The sequence below is a fragment of the Pseudopipra pipra genome, chromosome 5, assembly GCF_036250125.1.
Source record: "Pseudopipra pipra isolate bDixPip1 chromosome 5, bDixPip1.hap1, whole genome shotgun sequence".
NCBI lineage: Eukaryota > Metazoa > Chordata > Aves > Passeriformes > Pipridae > Pseudopipra > Pseudopipra pipra.
Genome location: NC_087553.1, coordinates 15151257 through 15174618, shown reverse-complemented (window position 1 = coordinate 15174618; position 23362 = coordinate 15151257). Strand labels below are relative to the sequence as shown.

The 23362-nt window shown below is 41.9% G+C and overlaps 1 protein-coding gene across 2 annotated transcripts in view; it reads left to right on the top strand.

Annotated features, from left to right (window-relative positions):
- Window positions 1-23362, top strand: part of TMTC1 (transmembrane O-mannosyltransferase targeting cadherins 1) — a 145790-nt gene that overhangs the window by 55268 nt on the left and 67160 nt on the right. For both annotated transcript variants that reach the window (XM_064654637.1, XM_064654636.1), the window contains exons 6-8: window positions 1449-1530; window positions 2492-2595; window positions 13987-14176. In XM_064654637.1, coding sequence (XP_064510707.1) covers window positions 1449-1530; window positions 2492-2595; window positions 13987-14176 — 376 coding nt within the window. The remainder of the gene's footprint in view (window positions 1-1448; window positions 1531-2491; window positions 2596-13986; window positions 14177-23362) is intronic.

Here is a 23362-nt window from a genome sequence, read left to right as displayed (position 1 = left end):
TGTATGGTTTAGTTGCCTAGTTTTAAGCATGACACTTATGGAAAGTTTTCTGAAGAGAGTTACTTTGTAGAGAGGACCCAGATGTACTTGTTTCCTCTTTTTAAATGCTGCCTCTGTGTCTTGCTGGCTTTGCCCTGGTGCTTTTTTCTGCAGTATAATCTTTTTTTCATCTCACCATGGTGACCAGGCTTGCAAACTTCCTACTATAGAAAATTTGAACAAAAAGCCAGATATTAAAGGCTCTTGGCTGCATCAGGAAATGCTTCAATCTTGTTTTTTTCAAAGATTTGAAGGGTGGAAGCAATCAGATGATAGACTGTCTTGAGGAATTTGGAGAGGAAATAAGATACGTTTTACATGCCTAGATGTTCACAGGCGAAACATATGATGGTTTCATGCTTGGAAAGGTAACTTGCTTGAAGGTGTTGCAATACAAGCTGCAGTTTTTGTAAATCATTTAAATAGAGTATCCTGGTACTGATTGTATGTTCCACGGAAGAATGTGTAATGTCTTCCTTCTGAATTTATTTTGTTTACTTGATATTTATAACTTCTTAAAATAACCTGTCATTTTTTCAATAGTTTTCTAGCTCCTATATGCCTAAAATATTCCTGTTGTCTCTTCTGTATTTCTTTTTGTCGTTATTTTATTACAATAACGAAGCATCTGTAAGGTTCAATAGAAATGGAATTATCATGGAATTAATGTCATGGGTATGGCACTGTTTGTTATATTAAGAAAGCTCCTTAGACTTTGGCAAGTGCTTCTACTCTATATTAAAATAAATGTGTAGTTTTGGCTTCAGATACAGTTTAATTTTACTCATTGAGAAACAGGAAGGGTTTTATGAACATTCCTACAACAGTAAGCCACCTGTGTGTTTGTCTCTGTGCAATTAATTATCATACCACTTTGTCAGCAGACATATAATGAAACTTAGGCATGCAGAATACATTCCAAAAAAGTGCTTAAAATCAGTTCTCCCAGATAGTTATTTTCATCTCTAGGGACTGAGCGGAGAGCTGGGAACAAGGAGTTTTTGCATTTTAATCACGGTCTAAAATTGAATTGTTCTGTTTGGGTGACCTTTTAAAAATGTGTCTCGGTGGAGTCTTCTGGGAGTCTGAAGACAGCAATCTTACTGAGACACACATGGGATTTTTCTGAGGATTAAGGAGTTAATTGAAGATTTGAAGAAAAAAACCCAAACCAACAAACAGACCCAAACCAGATTTTGATGGGAAAACTGCAGTGTATTATAGTGTGTATTACCTGAACTAGTCACTGTATTTTACTTAAGTTATGTGGAAAGATCTTTGAAGAGTTGATGTCATTACTGCATCATTAGTTTAGGTTGGTTAAAATAATGTACAGTTTTTTCTCCATTTGAAAAACGAGCTTTGGTTTCAAAAGCATTACAACAAATATTTGTTTCCTCATATTTCAGCTACCTGACTGCAAACAACAACCAGAATTTCTTGTATACCGCAAGGCCTTTTTTGAAGAGAGCTGCTTTGGTGATAAGCTATGTAAGTATGAATGGACTTGACCATGTATTTCTGTGTATTTGACAAGAATGAACAATGTGTAGTGGTATCCCAAAAGACTCAGGAACTCAAATGGTAGATCTTAATACAAAGTTAGTCTTGGAAATCAGCCTAGAAAATTTCAGCTGGTCAGAAACAAGAATATTACTGTGTTTTCAGTTCAAATTTTTTTTTGATTTACAGTGGTTGCCCTTACAACCATGTAATCACCTGCAAGTATTTCCTGCCCTAAATACAGGGGACTCTCTGGCACTGGACTGCCTTGTCAGTGGCATGCTGTTAATGCCAGTGCAGGGCTCAGTAAGAGTCATAAGGAAAACTTTTCCTGCAAATACCTGCTGCTTGATGGGCAGGACTTGACATGTTTCAGGGGAGAAGACAAGCCCCACTGTGGGGGTGTGCTGAGTGTGCAGCTCCCTGTGCTGCTCTAGGAGCTGGATCCCCTTGCTTGTCCTTTGACAAGGGTTACCAGAAAGGTGGAGGAGTGCCAGCTCACAGAAATCCTTCCAGGAATTAGGAGTACACATCATGAGAAGCACCAATGAAGCTTGTCCTTACACATGTGCCAACATGAATGAATGATAAGAGCTTTTAAGAACATCAGCCATGATTTTCCCCTCTGTATTTAGGTAGAGGTCAATAGCAAAACTCTGCAGTCTGCACTGCAACAGGGTGACGGATTTGTCCTTCAAAATGCTACCTTTGTGGTGGGTAGCCGAGATGTGCCAGTTGCTGTCAGTAAGGCAGACATGGAAGAGGGATACACAACATCACAGTGTGCTGTCTGTGCTGAGGGTTCGCAGGTTTGTCGCCCTGCATAGGGGAGCAGACTTGAATTTTGCCCAAACTGCTGAGCTGCCTCACTTTGCAGAGCAAAAATATTTGCTGAAGGCCTTAGTTCTTCTTAGTAGTGCATTGCTAACAGAGATGTTCTTCTTTGAAGGTGATTCTCCTGTTGTATTTCCGCCTCTGGATAATGGGAGGATCCATGCCGATGTTTTCAGAGCAGGACAATCCAGCTTCATTCTCACCGTATTTCCTGACGAGGTACAGTGCCAGTGATCAGACAGAAGTTTTCAAAAATGTAGTCTTGATGTTATTTTTTTCCTGCACTAAAATGGTTTACAAGTGGCAATTGAGAAGTCTTGTTTTGTTGTCTACTTCTTAATTGCTCTGTCTAGAATAGAAAGCAACCAAAGCACGCTCCTGGTCCTATAGAGTTACATTAGAGATGCTTTCTTACTGAACTATGTGCACTTATTTTTATGCAAAGCTCAAAAAATGTAGTTTAATTGCCTGAGCACAGGACTGGAAAGCCCAGTGTCTGAAGTCTAATCCTAAACCTTAGAACTGGATGCTCCTGAGATACGGGATGCAAGCATTCAGAGTTTTGGCTTCAGCTGAAGTTTATGTAAAAAAGGGATGACCATGGCTGTTGGTGGAATATCAGTGACTGATCAGTGAAGGTGGAAGGGCCATGTGCGTAAATGTTTGCTCTGGTTGACTACTGGATCCTTCTGGAGGAATTTCCTGAAGGGAAGCAGTCCTCCTCTGTGCCACTTTCTGGCCTTTCTGGTTCCTCATTCCAACAGTGGAATTGCAGCCGAGACACAGATTAAGATCAATCCTTATTCAACATCTGCTGCAGAATCGGGCTGGATCTCATTTGGGGATCTTTATGATAATGTGGCAACAGCTCCTTTTACCATCAAGGCTAAAAGGGCTTCCAGGAAGCACTTTGTCTGATTTGGAAAGCTCTGATGTGTTTGCAGTGTTTCTGGTGGAGTCATTAATATCAGACTCGGTGCAGCACAGTGTGAAGGATTTGCTGCTGTCCCTTTTTCATATGTTTGTGCTAAGATGGGGGTCATCAAGTCATAAATGGTCCTGGCTTGATTTCAGTTACCTATTCTGTGCTGCATGTGTCTTTTGCATGTTTGTCTCTTTACATCTTGTAGTGACAGGGGAAGGTTTTTTTAAACCCAAAAGCTAAGTCATTCTTGAGGGATGAAAAAGTGACTATTTTTACCACTGGCACTGTGAATTTTATTAATAGCCTTGGGAAAAACAAGTCAGAGTGCTACTGGCTGAGGTCCTCCCTTGGCATCAGCAGCAGCCCTGGCTTCATCTACAGTCCAGCAACACCTACCTGCTCCAAACCTAATTAAGGAAATCCATGCCAGTAAAAAACAGTATTACTATTCTGAAGGGATTCTAAAACCCTGTAGATATCCCACTTCTTCCACTTCTGCTGAGCTTGGTCTTAATCCTCATTTTAGCCAATTTACCCAGAAGCCTGTATCTTCCATTCAGGAAACCCATCCTTCCAGCAGGCCTCAATGTCAGTCCTGCAGGCAGACAGAGATGCAGTGACTGTCTCTGAACTGACAGCCCATGATGCACCCACTGACCACGGCCTTTATCTTGGCAGCAAACCTTTTTCTTCCTCACCTCCTCTTTCAGACTCGACCTGTAACTTCACCTGAGACTTTATCTTGCCATGGTCAGAGCTGAGCTATTGCTGCAGAACTGACATTGTGCCAGTCATCCTAAGTGCAGGGCTGGGATGTCAGATGGAGCTAGCAGGGTTGAAGTGGCACAGGTGTGGTGTCGAGGAAGGTGATTCTGCCCCTCTGCTCTGTTCTTATGAGACCCCTCCTGGCATGCTGTGTCCAGTTCTGGGATCCTTATCACAGGAAAGACATGGACCTGTTGGATTGAGTCCAGAGGAGGGCCATGACAATGATTAGTGGGATGGAACACCTCTGCTATCAGGAAAAGCTGAGAGAGTTGGGGTTGTTCAGCCTGGATAAGAGAAGGATCTGGGGGGACCTTCAAGCATCTTCCAGTACTTAAAGGGGGCTTAAAAGAAAGAAAGACAAACTTTTTAGCATGGCCTGTTGCAATAGGACAACGGGGTAATGGTTTAAAGCTGAAGGAGGATCAATTTAGAGTAGCTTTAAGGAAGAAATTCTTTATGATGAGTGTGGTGAGGCTCTGGAACAGGTTGCACAGAGAGGTGGTAGGTGCCGCATCTCTAGATACACACAAGGTCAAGTTGGATGGGGCTTTAAGCAACTAATCTAGTTGCAGATTTCCCTGCTTATCACAGAAGGGTTGGACTGGATGGCCTTTAAAGGTGTTTTCCATCCCAAACTATTTGATGATTCCGTGATCTGTGTGTCTGGCCAGCAGGATGGTGAGTCTGAGATGCAGGGTTGGTGTCCAGCTTAGGTGCAAGGAAGAGGGTGGCTGAAGAGATAATACTGTTTTTAAAGCCTGGCATTTCCACAGGGTGGAAATAAGAAGTGGTATTAGCTGAGTAAACTGCTTGAGGGTGGTTTGGAAGTGATATAACTTTCTGGCCCTGGTATTAGGAGTGACATTAGGTTAGGGTCTAGGACATCAGGGCTCGAGGATATTCAACATCCAAGTAGGTGCTGGTGTGTATGACTGCTGCTCAACTGGTGGATCCCAGAGAGTTTGTGCTTATGGTTCAGCCTCAGAGAAGCTCCTAAACAGTATGTACTTCAACTGTGGACATCTACAGTAGCAGCAGCATACGAGGAGCCATTGTGGGAAGCTTTTAATGAGGTTTTGAAGGCAGTAATTGAGATACAGCACTGAATTTAAAGCCAGGATGTTATTTGCAATTTGGGTTGAGTTTGGAAGAAGAGAGTGGAAGAGCTGAGTTTGGTGCCAAGACCAGAAGGGAGAAGCCCCGTGAAACTAAAAGAAAGATCAGGTTTGGGTGGTGATGTTGAAGTGATTACTAACACCATAATTGTAGTTGAAGCAAGGGTTAGTGCTCAGGCAGCGGGTAGGTTGTTTTGTAACTCTGAAGATCATGCAGGTCACAAATGGGAGTTTCTGTTTTCAAGGAGTTGTCTTTGTTTGCACTGAGCTGGAAGTGTGGTTTTTGTGCATGTCTCCTCAGGGTAAATGTTATGGTTTTCAACAGAGTTGAACATTATTGTAAGACTTGGCCAGTTCTGTTGGACTAGGAGGAAGGCTGATAACAGTGGAATAAAAAAGGAAAACAGTAGTTTGGAAATGTGTGGCAGTCTTTGTGAAATGCATAAAGTTAGATCTGGAGTTGGGGGTTTGGCTGACATAGGATGAACCCAAAGGAGTATTGTTAACTTTTGTGAGCTTTATGTGTCAGCTGGTGAGGCGTCCCAAGGCTGGCAAGGGTTATTGGAACCAACTTTAGGGGTAGGTGTAAGTTGTGGGTTTGAAAAAATAGTGAGTCAGAGGGGAGCATAGAGAGCTTAGAGTGTATCAAATGAATCTAAGAGGAGACAGGCTCAAAGCAAGCCAAGGAGGTAGCTTGCAAGAGGTAGTTGAGTTGGGGAGCTTCTTCCTGCAGGACACTGGGAATGTGCTGAAAGTTTATGCAGGCTCAAAGAGAGATTTGCCAAGTTGAAAAAAGAAATCCATGCTACTAAATGTGCAGAAACCACATCCAACTGGGAGACCTTATGCTAGCTAGAGATCGAGGAAAAAATTGTCATCTTCCTACATAGTTTTCTTGGCATTAACTTTTGGTCACTGCTGGAGAGAGGATCCTGCTCTGGATGGACCTTTGGCGTGGCTTAGTTTGGCCTTAGAACATGCCTTATGTTCTGTGCAACCTGTCTCCAGTCTTGGACAACATGAATGTATAAATCAAAGTAGACAGATAATGATTTATTTAACAATTGAAAGGCTAAATATGCTGAAACAGTGACAGTTTTTCAGTCTTTAAAAACAGTCATTTGTCCATCATGTTTGCTAAATTACTGTCCTTAAAATTACAAGTGATATTCCCAAAACTTAGTGACATAATGAAAGCCACATTTCCATGGCCTTCAGTGTGTTGCTTGGCAAAGGGGATCTGAGAAGATGAGATGTGTCCACCATTCCCTTTCTCAGCAGAGGCAGAAATGAAGGTGTTGGGAATCCTGCTATTCGTAAGCCCTGCCATTAAAGCCTGTCCACACAGGCTGTTGTACACTGCAGGAAGGATGTGCCTTCTCCAGTAGCCTACCTTAAAGAACACAGATTTTCATCTCAAAATCTGCTATGGGTAGGCGATATTTGAAATAGGAAAACCAATCCCAAACCTCTGTTCAAACATTCTTGCTTGTATTAGACAGAATCTGGGGAAGAATGTAATTAGAAAGGTTTGGAGAATTACCCAGCTTTGGGTAAACAGTGTACTGAAGTGCAGCTCAGGAGTTAGGAGTGTGTTGAGCAGTGGGCTGACATGCTTCAAACGTTTTGCACAATGTTTCTTTCTTCTGCCATTCTGGAGGGGAAAGAAGTAGGAGGCCTCTGGATAAACAGATTGCATTACTAACACTGTAGTGTGACAAAGGAAAAGTCCATTGTGCAGCATGTCTTAAGGTGTGCAAAACAGATTAAATCTTACCTGTAATTTCAAACTAAAAGTATGTTTTGTTTTAAAAACCTACGTCTTTGGGAGTCAAGTTATATTAATCTTTACTGGCATTTGCCTTGTGACCTCTGTAGGCTGATCACTGAGCATGAAGCAGGTTTTATGTGGTGTTTCCTTAAATAGTTAACGCATTTCTACTAGGACTGCCTTGAGATAGAATTGTCCTATGGTTGAACTGCTCTCTCTGTAAGCTGGCTTTCTATATTTCTTTGCTGTTTCAATCAGGTAAATGAGAATTCAGTGCTGCAGAAAGCTGAAGAAGTGCTTATACATAAAAACTGGCACATAATCCTTTTCACAGAGATTTGTGACTGTTTTCTGAGCGATGCATTTAATCATCCCAGTTGTAACTTCAAAGGGAATGAACTACCAAGAGGCAGACTGTGGACCTGTGCTGGAAAAACTGGTCCCTGTGCCAGCCAGTTCTGCCAAGGTAACAGAAGTCAAGCATAGCAACTACTCTGGTATGGGGTTGTCACTGACCTTAGGCTAGGAGCTGGTATTAAAATGGACCCCTGTGACATATCAGCTCTTAATCAGCCAGGCTTGCACATGCTACTTGAGTGGTGGTCAAGTTCTGCCTGTTATGCCAGTGCTTTCTATCGTGTGCCCAAAGGTGCTTAACTTCAGCCCTACGTGTAATCTCTGCAGGCACCCAGCATTCACTTCTAGGCAAAAGGGAGAACAACAGTATTGATAAGAATTGCTCTCGTGCCTTCCCAGGGGCCAGACAGGCCATACATTAAGTGCAAATATTTCAAGGGGGCTGGGGATAGGGAAGAACCTGTCCGGAAGATGATGCTCCAAAGCAAAGGCGACCCTACAGAGAAAATGGCTTTCCCAGAGCCACGTGAAAGATTTCAGCATCTCTCTCAGTTAAGTTTTCTTGGCTTGATGAATAGACCCTGATAGGTAGTGCTGCTCTGGAAATCAGTCTGATGGGCATTTTAATGGGTCATAGTGCTTGCTGCAAGTGCTGGTTACACAAAAAGCCTTTCCTGCCAAAAAGCCGGCATATGGAATAGAGAGGGTGCAGCCAAAGCAGGGGCCATTGACTCCTATAGGCCATGCATTTTGCTTTCCAAAATACTTCCATACAGAAGGGGAAGACTCTGAGGCAGTCTCTGAGGCAAAGCAGCGTGCCTAGAACATCCCTTTGGTTCCCATCAGTATGGGAACGCCCTGGAATACAATGGCCCATTTCCAGAAAGATTATCACAGTAGGTTTATGAGGTCTGGCTTTTAATTTCCTGAGGATCAGCCACCAGCATTTCAGTGGCTGTCTAGAGGACCCTCCATCTGCTGCTGCCTCTTCAGAAGTAGTTGCCCACCGGTGGCTGGGGGATTTGGGCTGTGTGACTTCTGGAGTGTGCTGCTGTCGGTGACGAGCAGAGGATCGGGTCTGATGGCAAGACATGCCCTCACCCACAGCACATGGGGGTTTGCAGAAGGAAAAATATGAGATCAGTCCCAGGTTTTCCAGCACTGAGACCCTGTCAGCAGGCTCAGGTTTCACTGGAAACTCACAGGCTCTTTGAAAGTCTTTACTCTTCAAGAATTCGATATTTTTCAGATTGTTAGACCCAGAGTTGAAACAACTGATGGAGAGCCATTCACCAGATTAAAGCTCTTCAGGCTGTGTAGCTACAGAAGACAACATAGGCTGCTTTTCTTCCTGTGCCCCTGGTTCCCCCAAGCCCCCCATGCAGAAGAGTTACCTTGCTATTTATCAAGCTGCAGCTGTCTGTTTATCCCTATCTTTGTCTTTCCTATTCCTATCTCCTGCTGACTGGCATCTCTTTTTCCCCTAAATGCAAAAGGTTTGATGAAAGGGAATACACAGCTACTTCCTTCAGTTACAAGTATTTTCTGTGTAGCTTATAGTCACATTTGGATGTTAAATGGAAGTAGTCTGTTGCTTGTTTGTATAGTCTTACTCCACCATCACCATATGAGCTGGATAGATGGAGTGGGAATTTTTTTCTTCTAAGGCTCCGAAAAGCAAATGTTTAGGCTGACAATATACAGAGCAGGAAAATAAACTCATATGGGAAGGCATGACTGGACTGACAGTTCCCCAGGGGAAGTGCAAATATATACAATTTTAAGATTATATCCCTAAATGCCACCACCTGGTTATAATTGCAGCCACATGTGCCCTAGGAGGACATTATTGTGAAGTGACTTGTTAAACACACTTGGGTTTAGGGCTTCGTAGAGGATGAAGAGAGCCTTGGGCTGCAATCAATTCAGCTGTTAATACAAGAGAGAAAGAAGCTTTCCCTAATAAGAAAGCTTTTCTTACCCTTAATAGTGAACTGAAACCTCCCAGAGTGCCTGGCAACGTGGAGGTCTTCTCAGAAGAGCATAACCAAGGTCTGTGACTTCTGAAAGGGCAACAGCTATCTTCCTGCTGCTGTTTCAGATCCCCATCTGCTTTGTACATCCCCTTCTTTTTCCAAATACTAGTTAAGTGCACTGTTACCACCTGTCTTCTAGATAGGCCCTTTTTTTTTGCAACCAGGAGAATGCTTTGCCTTTACCTTCATAAAACTCCCAGTGCTGGAAAATATTCCACTTGCAAATGGATGATTCCCACTGGGTCTTTGGGATTAGGGTTGTCTGTCAGGAATAGGACAGTTATCCCAGAACTGGGTAGGCAGTAGGTTACACTGTTGTATGCACCTAGAAAAAATAGGATCACTGCCCTCCACTTTTCCATGCAGCTTCGGTGGGACACGGTTGGACCTTTGTGATCACTTGTGTAGCACAGTTTTGAAAAGAAATCTGTAATCTTAGTCCCTGGAAGCTGGGGGGAAAAGCTTTAAATGCTCCAAAATCAGAAAACAAATGAAATGCCTCATAAATTTCTATAAATCTTGTGGTTTTTTCCCTAGTCTCACAATCCTTGTGGTCTAATTGCCTGGGTTTGGCAGTGCTGAGACGAGAGCTTTTCCAAGCTCAGCAAAAGGTCTGTTAGACAATTCCTCAAGTATTTTCCTGTCATATTGTTTATGGCTTTAAGTAGTATCTTTTCATTTCATTTTTGCAGCAGGAACAATAAGTTCAGATAGTTCTGCAACAGGTTCTAGGTATGAGTCATCAAAGCTCGCAACAGTACATTTAAACTAAAAAATTTAAAACTAAACAAACCAGATTGCCATGACAACTTCAGCTACCTACAGGAGGAGCTGTGTTTTTCTGAGCATGCCAGAGATAGTGAGAAGTGTAAAGGAACACTTGATACCCGCTCTAACTTGGATTTCCATGTTCAATTTGCAAATAAAAAATTTGCCGCAATGCAAATGCTTTTACCCAGCCTGGGGGAAAACTGTTTGCCTGCTAAGAGGCAAATTCTTCCTGTCACCTCACTAATAATACTCTGTTTTGCATGGGATTAGCTGAGAGAGCAGGAGATGTTATAGGCAGGGATTTTTCTCCCTTAGAATTCCAGCAGACACGAGCAGCAATATAGAGAAGATCATTAATTTCAAATATAATTCACTCAGTCAACTAATTAAAAGAAAACACTTTTGTCGCCATTTGCAGGTAGGCTGCTGAAATGTAATTAGCTCCTGGAATGATTTTATGAATCTTCAAGACTTTTAAAAATTTGCAAATTATTTCCTAGAGACGTGAGCTTTGGTGAGAGGTTTCTTCCAAAGTTTCTCCTGTGTTTATCTTTCTCTTGTGTTTATCTTTCTCCCGCGTTTATCTTTCTCCCTAGTTAGCCTTGTGACATGAGAACTGCATAGATGTAAAGGAATATCATGTGCTTTTGAGAGCCATAAATAAAAAGCAGCACTGAATTGTCAGTAACTATTATTAGCATCATGTTATTTTTCTGTTCTAGTACATAGAATAGCAAGAGTTTGTAGTGCTTTATTGTATGCAGCCATCCATCATGTTCAAGGACAGGTTACCAATGCTGAAAGCATAACCAAACTTTTGCTGGAATCAGAGCTCGCTCAAGGCTTTCTTGCAGCTTACAAATGCCTCCTAAAATCAGGCAGTGCCCTCATGGATCTTACTACCATGTCTGCTAACAGCACGTGCATGTTCAATGAGGGTGCTCAGGCTTGGAAACGAGATGTGGCCAAGGGTTCTCCACAAGGGTGTCTGGAGAGGTGAACCACTTGACTGTACTTAGATGGTAATGACTGTCACAGGCTTTAAAATACTTCACTGCTGCTGGAAGAGCATATTAAAAGACTACTTATTGCCACAGTGGAACAGAGCGATTGTCCATCTCCTTTGGGACCCACCTCTGGCAGCAAGTTGTGCACAGTCTTCCCAAGGAAGACTGAAACCTCACAAGCGCTTGAAAATAGACATTTGTTTACAAACCTCTCCTGATCAGTGTGGGTCCTGGAGAGGGACTTCTCATCTTCAACAGCAGCTTGTCCTAACCTTCCAGCAGAAATGCATTAATGCACACTGCTCTGGCTACCCTGAGTTCCTCTTAGATTGTTAAACTGACTCAATTTGTTATGGTGGCAAACTGTGTTTATTTATTCTGTGCTGTGTAAGGATTTATCAGCTCCTGCCTTATCAGTGAAGATGCAGAAAAGCATCTTCTAGACAGACACTAGTCTGTCTTTAACTGCAGTGCTGCAGTTTGCAAAGATCCCAAATGTCTTCTCATTCCTTCCTACCCAGCAGCCCATCTGAGTAAGTAGGGGAGGGTTTCTGGTGTGTGCTGTGGTTTACATACAATCTTCCATCAATATTGTGAAGCTTACTGAGAATGTTCATATGCCACAGCTTAAAGGACACTCACTGCAAAAACTGGGCTCTCCTAAAGCATCAAGTGCAAAACTAACTCAGCGCCTCTGAAAATCCTGTTCAATATATGCACTTGTATTAATGGTATCGTATGTCATGACATTATTCAGATTTACCTAAATAGACATGCTTTTTCTTTTAAAAGTAAAGCTAGAAATGGATCTCAGTTTGGTTTTTAAGCTGTAAATAAGTGCTGGCAGCCTTTTCTGAACTGACGTTGTGTTGAGGCTGATAGAGAAGTCTGTTTATGGCTGAGCAGAGGTGGGTCAGGCCACACATAACATAACATAACAAGTGAATGCCTTGGCCTGATTAAACCCAACCAGATTTTGTGTTGCTGTGTTCCTCTGTAATGTGGTCCAGAAGAGATTGGATTGGTGACTAGAAAACACATTTGTTTTTTAGAAAGAGTGAACAATCAAAATTGCAAGAAGAGTTTGAGTAAAATTAGTTCATGTTTTTGAGGGATGCTTTCTTAAATAGAAACTGGCTTTCTAATCGCTGCCTCTGTTAAGAGAGAAAATGGATTTTGTTCTCACTTTTACCCTTGTTTAGTACCTTAGGATGGGGAAGGTGAGGAAAATGGAGGGATGGAAGAGAAGTTTACGACATGGCTGAAAACCTTAAAAATGTGGGAATATTCTACTTTCCACCAGAATTGGGAGCTTAGAAAGATTTGTGGGAAAATAAGAATGTGCCTCTTTGACTGTTTGCAATGAAACATTATTCCAGCTCTGTAAGCCTCCCTGCTTTTGGGTCACTGTGCTGCTGGAGTCGTTTGTTTTTCGGATGAGAAGAGAAACTGATATCCCAGCAGTTTGTAGTTGTTTAAAAACATTTTCACAGAAATTTAGGGCCCAACACCCACCTGGGAACTTCCATCCTGCCTGCCTGGAGTCACATTTAGCTTCAGTGTCTTACTATTCTGCCACAAATTTAATATAATGTTATAAGTGCTATTGTAAGGGGCTACATTTTGACCCCAAAGAGGCATGTTTGTAAATGGCAAGTGAAACAATCCTCCGTCTACATGGCTTGACATCTCTGCCATCCTTTGTTATCATTTTAATAAAGCTGCTGAGGTACCATGGCAACTGGGTGTGATAACAACTGCCAAAGCAGGCTCAGATGGAAGAAATCCTATGCAGGATAGAATATATTTTTATTTTATTTTTTTTTTAGTATTTGCCATTTTTGGTGCTGTGCACAATGTGGATTTTTCTGTTTGTGAACCAAGGAAGAGTTTGTCTATTCAAAGGCTGTTGCAATTTTGCTTGGTTGATTTCGTGATTGCTGGAATAATCTCCAATCTCTTGCACTCAAAGGTATTTCAATTTCAGATGCACTTTTTGGCAAGTAGATGCCAAGAAGCAAAATCCTGGGGAGGGGAGAGGGATGTGGGTTTGATTTTTATTTTTTACTTGTTTTCTTTAGCCCAGTCACACACATGCTGTTCTTGTTCAGTCTTCTGAAAGCCCTCCATACTTCCCATTGGGCAGCATGCTCCCCATTTCCATTGCCCATTAATTTCCTCTCTATTGAGACTAACAATTATTGGAGATTGCAACAATTTGAAAGGTTCCCTACTTCTTCATATTTCTGTAGCACATCTCATGCAATCTGTCCCCAGCCCTAATAAGCTGTGGTGGGATCAGCCAAGAATTACCTCTGCCTCCTTTCTTCTGTATTTTCTCTCTATGCCTTGGTTTGCAAAGAGAAAAGAGAGAAGAGTCTTTCTTTAGTTGCTCAATGTTGTGCATATAGAAGAAATCCTAAAGTTTAAGTCAAACCCAGCTAGAAGGATCTTTTGTATTGCAGCAGTGATGTAGTGAACAGTGTAAAAATTCAATACATGTGTGTACCTGCTTAGTTACTATTCATTTATTCTTGAAGCTGGCAGAAAGTCACTTCAAAAGTCCAACATTCAAATGGGAGATGAAGGTCTGTTAGTTTTCCAAAGGCTGGTGCATAGAAACTGTGTAAATATTGCTGATCTTATGTTATTTCTTTAAACAGTCTGTTAAAGTGCCTCTTGCCTATGTTGGCATCTCCTTGTTGACAGAGAGGTGTGGTGTCGCCTGTGTGTGCAGAGTGTTGCTGGCTGGTTGTTTTGTTTTTTTCTCCTCCCACACAGTATGTGGCAATTGCCAAAGGCAAATGTTTCCTGTGTTGGCAGTCATTCCATGTATTACATTACCTGTTTTCATTTGCAGGTTTTTAACTTATTCCTACCTTCTGGCCTTCAATGCGTGGCTTCTGCTGGCCCCAATCACCCTGTGCTACGACTGGCAGGTCGGCAGCATCCCTCTGGTCGAGTCCATCTGGGATGCAAGGAACTTAGCCACAGTGTTCCTGGTGCTGGTGCTGGCATTACTCAGCCTACACTGCATTGCTGCATTCAAGGTAACACCAAAACACATACAGTACAACATTTAAAAAAATAGAGATCTTTTGTTTCCTAATCTTATGGTTTTCGTACTGCAGGTCAGCAACACAGCTTATCAGATCAGAGGTCTCCATGTCTCCTTTAGACACATCACCCCCAAAGGCCTCCAGGCTTCCTGATGTAACATTCATCCGGACATGTGTCTTTTTTGCTTCAGAGATGATTTTAGGTGCTTGTGATTCCAGGTTTTCCATGCTTGCTGATGATTCTCATTTTCTCTTGTGGTCTTCGATGCACTCTCCCATGACTGCATGATATGTCCAGAGAAGAGCAACGAGGCTGGTGAAGGGACTCGAGCACAAGTCCTGTGAGGAGAGGCTGAGGGAGCTGGGGTTGTTCAGCCTGGAGAAGAGGAGGCTCAGGGGAGACCTCATCACTCTCTACAACTTCCTGAAAGGAGGTTGTAGCCAGGTGGGGGTTGGTCTCTTCTGCCAGGCAACTATCAGCAAGACAAGAGGGCATGGTCTTAAGCTCTGCCAGGGGAGGTTTAGGTTAGATAATAGGAAGAAATTCTTTACAGAGAAGGTAATCAGGCATTGGAATGGGCTGCCCAGGGAAGTGGTGGATTCTCCATCCCTGGAGGTTTTTAAGATGACTGGATGTGGCATTTAGTGCCATGGTCTAGTAACCACAGTGGTGTTGGATCAAGGATTGGACTTGATGATCTCGGAGGTCTCTTCCAACCCAACTGATTCTATGATTCTATTCTATGATTCTATGATCTTCAGATGAAATGGTTGGTTAAGCACAAGTTTTCCTCTGGAATGCATTGGATTGAGATGAAAGAAACATACCATTAATAACTGATGCAGGCAAGCTTAACAGATGAGAATATCTTTCTAGTTGAATGTCTCGGTCTCTTATTGGTCTGATTTGAGGGCAAAACTTGGCCTGGAATCCTGCATTCGATTACTGTTAATGATCCAAACCCCACTGAAGTTGTTAAGCATTTCTGCCTCTCCCATAGTCATTAGGCTTTTTGTCACTTACTTCAAACAGGGCTGGGAACTGTCATCTGCAGAGCCATTTGAAAATAAAATCAGTTCTTGTATTTGCACTTCTGCTGTGCTTCTAAAACCTAAACGTTGGATAAATCTCGATGAGAAGATTTTTTTGTCAGCAGAGTAATGGAATGTGGGAAATCTGAAATGATCTGGAAATTGTTCTTTAGTGTAAATAAATAGTTGGTAAGCCATACTTTACAATTCAGCATCTCAGAGGCACCATTAATTGTATTGCAGACATGGAAGTGAGATTGTACTAGCCTTGTCAGAGATCAGATATGCACTTATATGGAAAGGGGTTTTTTGTGGATCATAGGAACTTACAAGCTGTTCCTCCTTCAGCTGTGTTGTGGAAGCTTCTTTAAGAAAGGTGTTGGTAGTCATTTTGGAAATAGTACAAAAGTTTCTCTCTCTTAAATATATGTATCACTGAAAAGCATAGTAGAAGAGTGACAGGTTTTTAATACCTGTGTTATGCCGAAATGTGCAGGTCATGTACATGCTTCCGTCTACCCTGGCAGTCTTCCTTGTGCTCCTGATAAGAGAAAGAAAATGAACCAAACAGTTTGAGGCTGCAGAGTCATTAATTTAGATAATACATTGGCGGATGCTGTGTAGGAAATATGGGAAAATACCCTATTAGGTATTCACTAGTTCTACCTGCAGGTTGTACATCATCTCGTATTCCTCCTGCTTTCATTATTCACTGCTAGCGATATTCAGAACTGTTTGCATTATACCTAATCCTATTCCCAGGAAAGTTAATGATAAAATTCTCATTAGCCCAGTACTGAAGACTTCTGAAAAATCTTACTCCATGTTCTTTGAAGTTTCATTTCATTTTTATTTCTTCTCCTGTTGTCAGAATTTGAACTATGTGTAAGAATAATATTGTTGGTTCGCTTGGAAAAAATATTTCAGAATTATCTGAAGACATTTTGTGTTACTTTATTTTGGGTAAAATAATAATCCAAAAGGATTCCTTTGGGTAAATGAGTCATTTGTCTTCTGTCAAACTGCAAAACAAAATACTTCAAAACATTTTGTGTATTAAATGTCTAGATTTTATAATATTTTTATTATTTATTTTTTAAATCAAAACAAATCAATCTGGATCTAGAAATACCACTGTTTGATTTGAAACTACAACTTGTAATTTTTTGTGAGAAGTTCAGTTTTGCGCTTGACCACTGTTAATGTTATTAAACAATATGAATTTCACTCTTTGGACATTTACTTACTGGATGCTTTGAAATTCATTCTTTGTGTTTATTCTTGAAAACCCCAAACACTGAATCAGTTGGACCTGAAGCAATCTGCTTTTGTATCTAGTTCAGTAAAACTAGAATCATCTTGACAGTCTCCGGTTGCAGCCTCCAACAAACCCACTGTGAACATGGAACTGGTAATGATTCCTGGGGATCACCTTGGACATGCTTCCCCCAGCCCTACGTATAGAATCATAGAATCACAGAATGATTTGGTTGAGAGGGATCATCTAGTTCCAACCCCCCTGCCAGGGGCAGGGACACCTTCCACTAGACCAGGTTGCTCAGAGCTCCATCCAACCTGGCCTTGAACACTTCCAGGGATGGAGCATATATATGCATATAATTAGAGGTATAATTGGAGAGAGCTGAAATATTTTGCTTTTCAGGAAATTCTAAATTTCTGATTTCTGAAGCTTTTTTCTGTTTTACTTTTAACAACTCACATAGTCACCCAGTTGTGATACTGCCTTTAAGTTGTATGAAAATTGTATGAAGATTGTGTTGTGCTGAGTAGTGTGCATTACTGAGGAAAGCAAACAGCAGGAAGTGCCCTTTTTCCTGGAAATAAATTATCCTGTTCGTCTTCAAACACTCCCTTTTACAATGGAGAGAGGGAAGTTCAGGACACATGAACTGCAGGCAAAACTGATTATATTAGGCTCTTAAGAAAGCACTTTTCTAGGTGCAACAGCAGTGGCCTTTTATATGGCATTGCTTTCCTCAAGAAGGACCATCTTTCAGTTAAGCCCCAGACAGGCTATTTCTCTGTATTTTACAGCTTGTAGGCAGCACAAGACACATCTGTTGATTTTTCCCACTTCATAAAGTGTAAGATGTTCTGTTTTCTTTTAAAGCAAACACACAACTTTCTTAGAAGCCATTTTTCTCTCCTTTTTCATTGCAAACTCCAACCTGGAAGAGATAGCTTGGAATTTTCCAAGGAATTATTTTCGAGTGAACAGATATGCAGTTTGTGTGCCTTTTGTCTGAGAGTGTAGGTGTGCAGGGGTAAGAGAGGACAAAACCTCATTCATTCTCGTTGGCACTGTCACTTTCCTTTCTGTGGCATGGAGAATGGAAATGCTAGAAATTGTTTTGGCAGCAGTGAGGACATTTGTCCAGTGAACTCTGAATTGATTGTCTGTGGTAAGAGATGATGCCTGTGCATCCACAACACAAGCTCACAGGAGACTTGCAGAATGTATTGCATGGACTGTAATTAGGGAATACATGGATTGGATTTCTGCCTTTGGTGCCATTGAATTTTAAACAGGGCTAATTTGTTGTTGCTGTTTTGATTAGGGTAATAACTCTGTTGGCATGTATGTGTAGGGCTGATAAAGGACGTCTAAGGTATGAAGCTTTCTTGTTCTGTTTCATTTTGTGAGCATTGTTATGCCTCTGAAGGAGAAGAAACAGTGGAAGATTTCTGTCCATAGGTGCTTTTCTTGGAGCATGTCTGTTACTAGATGGGGGTTTAATGCTGAGAACTGCAGAAATGCAGAAGGCAGCTCTTCAGTTTGTTTGAAGAGACAAGCATCCCTTCTTATCCTCCACGTGCACTTTCACTGTTGGCCTCCACCTTACTTAATGAGGAAGTTACTTGAAAAAATTGCTTTCTTAATATCTTGTATAGAATTTCCATTCTCTGGGTCACTTCTGTGTAGTGCGAATCCCTCTTGCCTATTGGCCAGAGCTCCCTGTGAGCAGCTCCCCAAGTAGGACTTGTTGCCCTGCACAGTGTTGAGGTGCACAGCCATGCTTGTGTCTTGCTGCATCCATCCCTATCACATGTCACAATTAATGCCCATCTTCAGGAGGTCTGGTAGGAGTAAAAAAAAAAAGGCCAGCTCCTTGTTGCATCTCCCACTGGGGGAGGAAAAGACCTTGCTGTCACCTCTGGCCAAGATTTTTCCGTAGTGACTAATGTGGCAAAGTGGCAGTCCACCATTAAGCAGCTCTTTGAAACCTTTTGGGACTTGATTTTTCACCATGCAGATGCCCAGCATGCTCTGCAAATTGGCCTCTCTGGAGCTTTTTTAGCCAAGGTACCAGGAGTCACTGGTTTGTCTCAAAATCCGCAGGTTCTGCTCAGCTCTTTGCAGTGAATTTCCTCACACAGGCTTCAAGTAGCATGCTGGAGATGTGACAAAGGCTGGGGATGTTATTGCAAACACTTGCACCCCGGAGATATATTAATAGCTGGGAAAAGAGAATGACATTTATTTATCATTCATTTTCAAGGACAGCCTCAGCTGTGAGGAATGGATGTGGTCGGATTTCCAGCTTTGGGACTAGATGGGTTACAAAGGCACCAGGAAATGACTGACTCTCTTATTGCGTGTCAAGCATGCCAGTTGCAAGGTCAGAGAAATAATCTGGTGCTTCAAATGGCCACTGGCCTTCCCAGGGGCCCACAGTGCTGCCTTCCTATCCTGGAAGAAGCGGCAAGCACCTGGAGAACTGAAGGGAGGACAACAATTCTTGGCATTATCATCAGGGTGACAGTTATTTCTTTGACATGTCATAATAACTCAACGAGCATGAAAGGAAGACCCTTCAGGTGCCACTCTGCATGGCATTTTTAGGTCGCTGCTTAATTAGCAGTGTGATTAAAATGCGGCTTGTCCTGTAGTTGTAGCCGTGAATGTGTATGTACAGAGTACATGATGGATGGGATTCCACTTTCCATTGGTACCTCATACATGGAGGGCTGATAGTGGGATACCTCACGTGTGTGTGCCATGGGCTAGTTCAGAGCCAGCTGACCTGGAAAACTAATTTGAAACAGTAGCTTTTGTACCTGACCACTTTGGGGGAACGTATCGTGCCTCATATTGCTTGGCCATCATGCATCTGTGCTCATGACCAGCACTATGGAGGGACCTTATGGTGGTTCACAGCACCTTCTACCTGTTCAGCAGGAACACATGATGATGTGCAGCAGTCTCATGTCTGAGGAGGGAGTGCTGCTTACGTTTCACGTCAATTAAAAAGATATGTCTAGTGTCCTCTAGGATATACCTTTTCAAAGAACACACTCTTCTGCTCTGTGTGATGTGGCTACATATGGTACAGGAAGTTGTGGTGGTTTTCAGGTTATGTTCATGAAATGCGACTGAGATACATATTATCCTGATCTTTCATATTCTACAGTTGGTAGTTTTTTACTTTGAGTCTAATTTTAAAGGTAATGCTGCCTCTTTAAATTTCCCTGCATAGTGCTTCTTAGCCAAGACAAGGCATTTTATACCAAATTATGATGACTTTAATTCGTGCTGTAATTGTCATCATACTGCCATTTTTCTGGTAGATTATATGTATGAATATCATCTGAGTATATTCTTCAGTCACTTGAAGGCTAAATTTCTTAGCTGACAATGTTCAATTCCATCAAGGAGAGGAATTCATTTGTATCTCTTCTTTGTGTGCGTGTTTCTGTTGTTTTTGCTAGCACTCACTGTGTGTATTCTGTTATGCTATTTACTTTACCCTGCACTCTTGAGGCCCTTGCCTCGTTTCCCAGGTTGGCATTTCATTAATAAATCACAGCTTATGGACCTTTCTGGGGAACAATTGCCTTTTATAATATTCTACAGTAGTACCAGCATAGTTAGAAAGTATGCCTAGCAAAATTTATATGCCACAACACTTCCAGAACAATACCTACGTCAAAGGCACAGCAAGGTGAATAAGGCTATTCACTGATGGAGTCTATCTGACGAGCTGGAAACCACAGTCATTTTCATAAAAGGTCCATTTAAAATAAATCCTGCTTTCATTTTCCTGAGGGCCACTTGAATTCCTTCCACAGAGAGAGAGAAGGTCAGGGCTGATGTTCTTAATCCTTAGCAGTGAGTTTTTTCTATGCTGCTTCTGTTGTTAATATTTGCTGCAGGGAGAGAGTAATAAGCCAGAAAGACTCTGTTTAGTGAAAGCTAGGGGAAGGGGGGGAGCCCCTTGCGGGCACCCCGAGTGCCTCTCTGGCTGCATTTCTGCTCTGTCGACTGCTGCAAACGGATCAGCTGTGTGCAGGTCCCTGGTGGGGCTGGAAGAAACAGGAAAGCCTTCCCAGGGTGCTTGTTGTGCCAGCTGACAGACTCAAGTGAAAGGAAAATCCTTCCTTAGTATGTTTGTGACTGCTATTCTGGATCAAAAAAGCAAACAGAAGAACTATCAGAACACCTTGCTCTTTTTCTCAGTAGATGTTTGAAATAACGGGTTTGGAGTGTGATACACTCGTGAGTAATTATAACCATAGCTGTAGTACTTCTGATTTGGCTCACCATGAATATATTCAACATCTCACCAAACAGGCTCTTAACACCTGCAGGAGTTTGTCACGCTAGGAAGGTCATTTTCATAGGGGCAGGTAGTTCTGCCATTTTCAGTATATTAATACTGAAATACTCCTTTTATTCTACCATTTTCTTCTTCTGATTTGAGTTAATGTTTCAAGGCCCACTCAGAGCTGAAAGGTTTGGAGTGGCACAGTAATAGGGGTGAGTAGGAGAGGGTAGGTGAAATGAGGACCAAGAAATTTATAGCTGGGGGAGGTAATGGTGCTCATCATGGCAATTTGGCCTTAGTAAAACATTAGGGTGCCAAGCTATTGTGGTATATTTGTTAGAATCCTCTTGTTCCTTGTTCCCTTCTTAAGAGCAAACTTGCCAAGAACAGAGTTGCTTTTCCAAAGAGCATTCTTTTATGTACTGCAAGCAGTGTGCATTAAATTTTGCCTGTTTTGTTTTGTTTTCCCCACTTGGTGAAGCAGCCTGCAGTCATAGAATGAAAGGGAAGAGGGAAAAACCACCAGAAGGTCAAAAGCATTATTTGAATTCCTGGAGCAATTTGTTGATTTTCCTATTTCCTTTTGGAATGTTTCACTTCTCTTTCAAAGATGTGTGTGCTCCTTCATCTTGCTCAAATTGGCTTGTCAAGTGGAATTAGAGGTTGCAGAGATTAAGGATTGGGAAAATGAGCTTATATCTTCAGGGAGTTTTAGAAACCTGGGTTAAAAAGACTGTAAACACACAGCTGAATGGATGGGTAGCTGACGTCTACAGGGGAAAAGAAAATAATAGATATCAAAATTTTACTATAAGACGCTAAAGTAAAAAGTGAAGTATTGTGGAATATACTTCTATGCCCTGCTGTTGGTTATGGAAGTGAGAAAGGACTACTTTCTGCTTTTATTCTATAATTGAAAGACTGATTTCCAGAGCTGCTGAGTGTCCACAGCTCCCATTGATGTAAACTTTTTAGGTACTTTCAGCACTTCTGAAAAAAATGCTGTTTTACCTGTTTTACAGACCAGGACTTGATTCCTTCTGGAATTGGAAAGATCTTGTTAGGGTGGTCTGAGATACGTGCCAAGGATTCCTCTTCATATAATCCTAGGTTAGGAAGCCAATGCTACTTTAAAGGGTTTTTATTCAGATCCTGGCTGGTGTGTGTTTGCCTGTACACCAGTTCCTGAACAGGTGCTGCAGCTGGAAAGTAGGTTTTGTTGTTGCCAGATACTTGAAATAATATCAGTGTGTCAGGTAGTTAATAAGCAAACAGAAGTGATGGTCAAAATAGTGTTGTAAATCTCCACGGCTCTGGACTATCTGAAGTACAAAATGTGATTAATTCTAGTCAGTAGTAACTGTGAGTGATTTCTATCAAAACTAGATGATCGCCAAGGAAAATTGAGTTATTTTAGGAAGTCAGTGACTTGATAAGCCTGGCATTCAAGCAGCTGGTGCTACTGAAGATGCTGATTTTTTAATTTTTTTAAATGAGATGAAAGAATAAAACTGATAAATTGTAGTGATTACAGAATTTGTGGCTCTATTTGTAGGAGCAAGCTGATTAAACCAGATGTCTGAGCCAGATTTGAAGCTGGGAAGTTACCTTTGCCTTACCAAATGTTTGAGTTTTTCAGACCATCTGTTGACACCTGACTTTTGGCATCATTCACTTAGAAATAGTGGCGCAGGCAGCAGAGTGAAACAGCCTCAGCTCCACAGTGCCCACCTGTTTGGTCACAGAAGATAAAGATGTGCATGTCTCATCCTGATTTCTGCTGGTGACCTAAAGGAGACCATGCTGATGGTACATGGAGGATGGTACAGCTGTGCCATGACCTGTATGTGCCTGCACCAGTGAGGTTGGATTGGGAGCACCCAGTGCTTGCTTCTGGGAGCTTTACAACCACAGGGATTTTTTTTTCCTGTGAAGAAATGAATCCCTGGGGTTGATTCCTGATTAGCTTATGCTTTCTTTTTATCATCATGAATGCAGAGTGAATTTGATGTGCATCCTACACCATCCCTTTTATCTTTAATACTGTAGATGTGGAAAGTGCAAGAGTAGATGTTTGCAGATCCTGACCTCTTGCCAGGTGAGACACTGCCAGTGGTTTGATGCAGGCTGGTGAGGAGTTGTGTTGCCAAGCTACTTGTGGCTTCATGAGAGAGTGGTACAGCAGGAATACATGAACTAGGTTTGTGTGCTGTCTGCACAAATGGCTGTTAGGAATAAACTGAAGAAGTGTCATCCTCTATCTGTGGTCTACAGACCCTCACATAGCCTCTTTGAATCTCTGTGTCTCTTTTGATGGATAATGCACTTACCTCCTAGGCCTGCAAGCATTTGAAAATGAGGAATAGCAATCATTGCTTTTATACAGCCATGCACTCCCAACTTTCCTGGATGCCAGCTTTTATGTGCATGCAGTTAGATGTTCCAAGCACAAGAGCTCACTGTCTGAGGGTGATTGATGCATTTGGTAGGAAGGAAGTCTTTATTCCATGGAGCTGTTGGTTCTGAATGGTGAAGAGGTGGCACTTGCCTCATTCTCAAAATAAACCGTTAGAGGAAG